Source organism: Octodon degus, unplaced genomic scaffold (genome assembly GCF_000260255.1).
Source record: "Octodon degus isolate 3935 unplaced genomic scaffold, OctDeg1.0 scaffold00064, whole genome shotgun sequence".
NCBI lineage: Eukaryota > Metazoa > Chordata > Mammalia > Rodentia > Octodontidae > Octodon > Octodon degus.
This window is the reverse complement of record NW_004524640.1, coordinates 3,873,945-3,881,262: the sequence shown is the minus strand read 5'-3', so window position 1 is coordinate 3,881,262 and position 7,318 is coordinate 3,873,945. Positions and strand designations below refer to the sequence as shown.

Below are 7,318 nucleotides of genomic sequence, written 5' to 3'. Positions count from 1 at the left end.
TTCCTCTCTCAGCCAGAATTGTGAAAAGAGTGTTAGTAAAAGGCTGCACAATAGAGCCTTTCATTAGGCCTCGGCAAGGCACACAAAAGAAGGCTTTTGGAAAGAGTGAATGCATGAGTTTAATTTGCAGGTGGAGAGTAGATAAAAGGTGCTGACGCCTCTATTATTCTCTTACTTAGGTGACCCTTACCCTGTTCAGCTGATCCCAACAACCATGGCAGCTGCTGCTGCGGCAACACCAGGCTTAGGCCCACTCCAACTGCAGGTAAGTCTGCGCACAATGCAGAAGAGACAGAGGTTAAGTAAATATGGAAAACAGCTATTACTGCTATTACCATGTTAAAGCAAAATAAAACTGACTAGTGGTATTTTGTGAGGCAACACTCTTTTGTTTTTAAATTTATTTATTCTGATCCTCAACCAAAAATTGAGATTTTGATTCTTTTCATTTTAGTGGTGTTTCCTATACTAAAGATAGCTTCTTGAATTTTTTTTCTTGCCTCACATGATTTAAGAATATGCTGTAGTTTTTTAATAATTACTGTACATCATAATTTCACCATAGAGGAGCCGGGGAGATGGCTTAGTAGAATAAGTGCTTCCCTGGCAAGTGCAAGGGCTTGAGTTCAATCCCTGGTTCCACCAAAAAAAAACCCCAATAATAATAATAATAATAATAATAATAATAATAATAATAATAATTTTACCATAGAATTACCTCTGTCAAGATAAAAAGAACAACAAGAAAAAAGCAGTAAAAGAAATACAAACACACTTACAGACCAAGACAACTTAATAGAAACTATACAGGATGACCAAAATTGCATGTTTAAATTAATTTTTATAGCATCCTATAAAAATGACAATTTTATCAAATTTATTCAATTAAAGAATTGACTGTTAGACATGACGCTGTGTGAGCATGCTCAGGATAGTCACTAGTCCACAAATGAGCTGTCTGAGTGCTCATGACACCTGGCCCTCCTCAGAGCTACAAATGATACCTTTTACTCTCCTCTTGCTTTCAAATAGCATCTGAACTATTTTCTTCTTCCCCCACCCAGATTGGCCAGAGCAAAGCTAACTGTAGTAGCTAATCAGAAAGTCTTATCTGAACGCTTACACAAAGTGTACTCCTCTTTTCATAAACCAGTTTTTAAGCAGTTCCATCTCAGTGGACTAGACTGTAGTAGCCAGTTTAATTTTTCTCCAAACTCTGCTTTTGATTATATTCTATTAAATCTTTATTTTCTATCCTCCAATAATATATTGATTAGGTACCCCATCCTCTATTCCAATATTGGGTTTTGTATTTTTTTTTTTCTGTGTTTAGTAGAGGGTCTACAAGTCTCACTATACAGATCAGACTCGTAGTGATCCTGCTGTGTTCAGCCTCCCAAGCGCTAGGATTGCAGGCATGAACCACCATGCCCAGTCTCAGTTGCCTTCTCATTGTACCCCGGGGGCGAGACTGGCATGGCATGTGGTGCTGGGGATCGAATCCAGTCCCCGTGCTTTGCTTAAGCAGGCTCTTAGACCACTGAGCTATCTGACCAGCGCTGGTTTTGTCTTTTTTTGTGGGCCAAAAATAGAACTCAGTACTTTGTGCTTACCAAGTAGGCACTGTGCAACTGAGCTATATCCCTGGCCACTCCCACTCAGCTACTAAGATTCAGTCCTGCTGGAAGCTTTAGTCTCATATCCTGTCTACATCCGACTGGGTTCTGTCCCCTTAATAGCCAAGAATTCCAGCTCTAAAGACCAGAAATCAGGAAAGGAGTAGCTAACTTTTCCTTCTTCAACTCCAACTTAGACCCTGTGCAGGTGTGGGTTGTGGAGGAAATCTCCACCATTAAGATCCTCTAGAGTGCGTGGATGTGTACAGTTTTCTTGCATAATCGTCAATTTTTCCTAGTCTACTAATAAAGAGGCCAGCAAGGGTGTCGATCTGTGCTTCTAACGCATGTGGGATAACACCACAGTTGTCCAGCAGCTGCTTGAGGAGCAAAGTGCCTGCCCCTTCCTTCATCTTCAGGGTTCCTTGTGGAGAATCCTCAGCTCCTCCACCCAGGTCTTCTTCCAGTTCTCTAGGAGATAAGGTGATGCTACTCTATAGGCTTGGTCTCAGCCTGCAGTAAAGGCTCCGCCCTTCTTCACTAGTCTATCCCTAGTTCTAGAATACTCCAAAGAGAATACAGACAGGACTATTTGTAGTTACATGCACCACCAACCCCAGTGTGTATGCTGCCAAGTTTTCATAAGGATTATCTCACCATACCCCTAAGTAAGTGAGGTCTTAAGTTGTTAGCTTGGCAAATATAAATTGAGGAAAAATATGCAAGTCTCTCCCTCTTGCTGCCTTCTCACTTTAATGAATTTTGCATCCTCACTTGAGTAGAGGTAGAAGAGGACCCTTCTTCAAGAACCCAAGCCTCTTCTTGTTTGGCCTCAGTAAGGAGTGGTGAAACCAGAGGTGTACTGTCACTAAGGCAACAACAAAAACGATGAGTTGAGATAACATCAGGAAGGCAGATGCTTAGACCACAGAGCTATCTCACCAGCCCCTAAGACCATTGATTTGAACAGAGAAAAAGAAAACGTGGTGATTTGAACTAATCCTGATTCACTGGTACAACAAATATGTATTTTAAACAAAAACACAATGTTGGGGATGTGGAGAGAGCTTGGTGGTCTAAGCGCCTGCCTGTCAATCACGAGGTCCCGTGTTCCGAGCCGTAGGTACTACATGCTGTGGAACCCTGAGTATGCAGTGCTGGCTCTGAAACTGGGTGTGGTGGCACAAACCTATAATCCCAGCACTGGGGAAGCTGAGACAGTCTGAGCTGAGTAGCAAGACCCTGTATCAAAACATAAAACAATGTTGTTTCTTTCTCTTTGGGTTCCAACACAATGAGTTTAATTTCTTAACAGTATAATGCTATAACAACTAATGTTAATAGCCAGGGTCTATGGAACAAGCTTTTTATATTAGGCTATGTGGCAAAGGCTTTACAAGGATTATCTCATTTATTTCTTATTACAATGCTTTGTGTTACATCTTTGTATCTCCCTTTAACAAAGATACAAGCTGTAGTGGAGTCCAATGTTCATGGCTTTTTAACAAGTATTCACTTTCCCTAGTATAGGAAATTTTATTTCAGATTTTGGAGACATTGTTTCTCTTTGTGACATTTGCTATCTCAGTAACGGGCTAATGAAATTGTAATAATAATACTGATTAATTGGCACTAATATAAACACTATGTGCTTTGCAGTGCTAAAAGTGGCAACAGGAATTAGAATGACAGCTGTGTGTTTCAAAGGCTAAGTTTTCCATTTCATGCATCTTTACACAGATATATTTGAGGCATGTATTTGTTTTGAACACCTATATCTAATAAATAGCACTATAGATACATGCCTGCACATGGATGATTTTGTTTACCTACCATTTGCATTTCTTTAAATAACCGTGCACATATGATTCTGTATACTTAAATGATATCTTAAATAAAATCAGAATTTTATTAAATGCAATTATTTTAAAAAATGAAATGGTATACTTTAAATAAAACCACTGATTATTAAATGTATTTATTTATTTATTTATTTATTTATTTATTTATTTATTTGGTTCAGGCTCTTTCTTTGCAGCTTAGGTTTGTAGTGATCTTCCCATCTCAGCCTCCCCAGACATGGGATTACAGGCGTGCACCACCATGCCCGATTTCAGTGGCCGGCACAGCAGGGCATGCAGTACAGGGAATGGAACCCATGTCCTTACACTTGCCAGGCAGGTGCTTAGACCACAGAGCTATCTCACCAGCCCCTAAGACCATTGATTACTACTTAATTCTTATTTTATGTCCCTGAAGATCCTTACTATGAAATTAAATATACTTCTTTTAAAATTTCACTTTACTGTGCACTTCTGGGAGAAGTTAAAATATTGTAAACATAGACATATATTATTTTTTATTTTTTAGAGAAAAATGGGCTTAGATTATACATATATGTAATATAAATTTCATGTTGTGTAAAACACTATTTTTTTAATAACAAATGTACTATTTTCTCTTCCACCTTTGAGTCTGTCCTGAGCTTTGGATCCACATGTTTATACACCATATGAACACATTACTTGCCTTCCTCACCCTCAGACTTGTTTATTCTGTGGTTTTACTGAATGTTTCATTCCATTATTTCTCAGACTAGGAAGTGGGGCTGTCTCCTTTCTGTGCCTTCCCTCCTTCTTCCCCTAAACCTCATCCACTCTGTTCATCTCCTCTACTACAATATTTGGATAATCTAGTTATTCCAATTATTACTGTCACTCTTTTAGGCTAGAATGGCCTCATTACTGTCTTACTTCACTGCTGCAGTCCCTGCATGGACATTACTTTCTTATTCTTGTCCACTTCTGCACCTTCACTACTGTATATTAGGCAAATGATGCTTTTGGTTAAAAAAGCAAAAATCCAGCGGTGTCTTCCTTCTGCTTAAGCACCTGACATGACTCTAGGATTTTCAAGTTCTTTCTCCACTCTTGGATTTTTGCATCTGGTTTTCCCCTCTTCCCAAACACCATTATTCACCATCTTCACCAGTCCAATTTCTACTTCTGCCTAAGGTTTCTGTAAAAACATCACATTTTTCAGAGAAGATTTCGATGACTCTTGACCTTAATTTGCACCTGTCTCCCAAGAGCACACCACATTTCTCACTCATGGCACTTGGAGAATACACTTTAGATCCTACTTCCTAGTTTCTCTGAAATAGCAAACTCTGTGAAGTTGAGACTTACTATCATTTGCACTTAACCAAGTGCTTGAAATATTTTATGGGGTCAATAAATATGTGTTAAATGAAAGAATGAGGAATGATTCTTAGCGTTATGCTTTCAATAAATTATACATTAATTTTTTCAAGTAGTCTATTGTAATGATGAAATTAAACTCAATATTAATAATTAGTTTCCTATATCAGTTAATCTTCATCATTTTAAAATAAAAACATAGCAGAAATTCAGAAATCAAAAATATTATTAGCCATGAAAAAAGAAAAGCATAGCAATATAAATTCATTTTAGTAAGGAAACGCTGACATTTCATAATAAAGTATTCTTATTGAATAAAAGAATCTGATGAAAACACTCTATGTGCCTAATAGCACATGAAATAAGAAGTTTTTCTCTGCCAAAGTCTTCCCTAATTATGCAACAATTAGTTTTATAAGAAGTTTAAATATATACAAAAATTATTTCTATGAACATTTTTTATCACAGGACTTGCCTGAGTCCACTGTGATCCAGGAGACTCTTCTGTCTCCTGACTTACCAAGAAATCTTTTCTTGGGGCCAGAGAGATGGCTCAGTAGAATAACGCTTCCCTGGCAAGTGCGAGGGCCTGAGTTCAATCCCCAGTTCCACAAAAAATAAAAAAAATAAGAAAGAAATTTTTCCTTAGAGTTTCAAACCATCTGTTTCTTTTCCCCGAAAGGCTCCTCCATCCTGCCCAGCAGCTAATATAGCATTCACGTATTCACTCTGGTATCCTCATTCAGGGGCCTACCTAACCTACCTGTCTAAATAATAGAAGAACTCCCCTAGAGTCACACACATCCCCGCTTACCTGCTCTAATTTTCTTGAACAGGACAAGAGTTGTGACTTTTGTTATTTTTCAATAATATGTCTCATCTATGCAGAAGAAAAGCTTAGAGAGAGCTAGTGCTCATTACGTACTTATAAAATGAATGAAACTGTCAGGAGCTCTGGACATAATAATCTTTGTCAATTAATTATTATAATAAAGCATTATATTAATAATTCCTGGACAGGTTATATTGACTTAACACCCTGAAGCCTTTTTTTTTCTGCATGCAATAAAAGGTTCATAGTATGAGAGAAATCCATAGCCCTCTCCTTCCCTCTCCTACCCTTTACCTCCTCATAACTGTGGACTGTTGCATAAGGGATGTTTTAGTGCTTGCTACATTTATCTAATTTATTTAAATGTATTATAATTTATAAATAAAAGACCAAGCTTGCTATATCCAATTATTCCTATATGATGTTAATATCCATACAGGCATCTATACAAACATGCACTATTGGAAATGCTTTATTATGGTCAGTATGTTCATCTTGAGACTATACTGAAGTCAATTATTTATAAACTATGAAAGAACATATTTATCGAAATAGTAACTAGGCAGTTCGAAACTTCATATATTGCATTTACCTTTTCTCTTCCTTTTTCCACAAAAGCTCCTCTAGTCTATCTTCATTTGCATATTAAAAACTGAGTATAACTGTTTACATAAAATAGAGTTACACTTTAAAATTGTAGACATTTGTGACTAGCTGGAGTCAGCTAAGTGGATCGTCTGTCTCTAATTAATAAAATCAGATGATGGCAACTGTCTTCTATCTAGCATGTATTTCTCTTATTCCATTTTGTTCATTTGCATTTTACTTATTGAACATCATGAGGCTTTTAATAGTAATAGTTGTACCATAGTATCCTATTTCTGTTTTTTAGCTGGGCTTCTAAGATTTGAAATTAGAAAGAAATATTTATCCAGTTACTTCTCACTTTATAAATACTGTATTTATCTTGGCCAAAAGATGGTTGCCACCTGTTCTACCTATAGGAAGCCAAAAATGTCTCCTTCCACCAATGATTAATAATGATACACAGAAGGAAAAAAGATGGAAATTCTTCTTGGACAGTCATAGTTTACTCAAAATAAGCAAGCAGCATTCAATCATGAATTTTTATTGAATTAATTAAACTTTAAAATGATTTTAAAAATTCAATAACAATATTTTTGTAATAGAAGCTCAAAATTCCACGTTGACATAAATGAAATCACATCATCCCCAGTAACTATACAGTAGCACCATGCATTTTTTTAATGGAGAAAATGATAGATGACATGTGATCAGATTGAGAAAATTGAATCATAGAAGATATCAACTGAAATTATTCTATTTTTCATAACCGTCAAAGGTGCATAGAAGTTATAATGTAAATAGCTTAAGCTGCGATGTGAATAACATCAAGATAGACATACATAGATTAAAAAAATGGAGTTCATTTTTTTTAGTCAAACTCCTGCTAATCTATGAAGAAGGTCAGTAATGATGACAAGAAACAGATTAATACTTCATATTCCCCAGCATCTGTTTCTGGCCAAGAGAGACCTCCAGAAAGAAAAAAAGAAAAGAAAAGAAAAAATAACCATATGGAAAGGTCTAGATGGAATCTAGATCTTGCTAGATCTTATTGAAATAATTATTTATAAGGAGCAGTGCTT

The 7,318-nt window shown here is 36.6% G+C and overlaps 1 protein-coding gene across 2 annotated transcripts in view; it reads left to right on the top strand.

Annotated features, from left to right (window-relative positions):
- The window catches only part of Sox5 (SRY-box 5), a 419,324-nt gene that overhangs the window by 312,381 nt on the left and 99,625 nt on the right, over positions 1 to 7,318 (top strand). For both annotated transcript variants that reach the window (XM_004634556.2, XM_023718979.1), the window contains one exon: positions 180 to 265. In XM_004634556.2, coding sequence (XP_004634613.1) covers positions 180 to 265 — 86 coding nt within the window. The remainder of the gene's footprint in view (positions 1 to 179; positions 266 to 7,318) is intronic.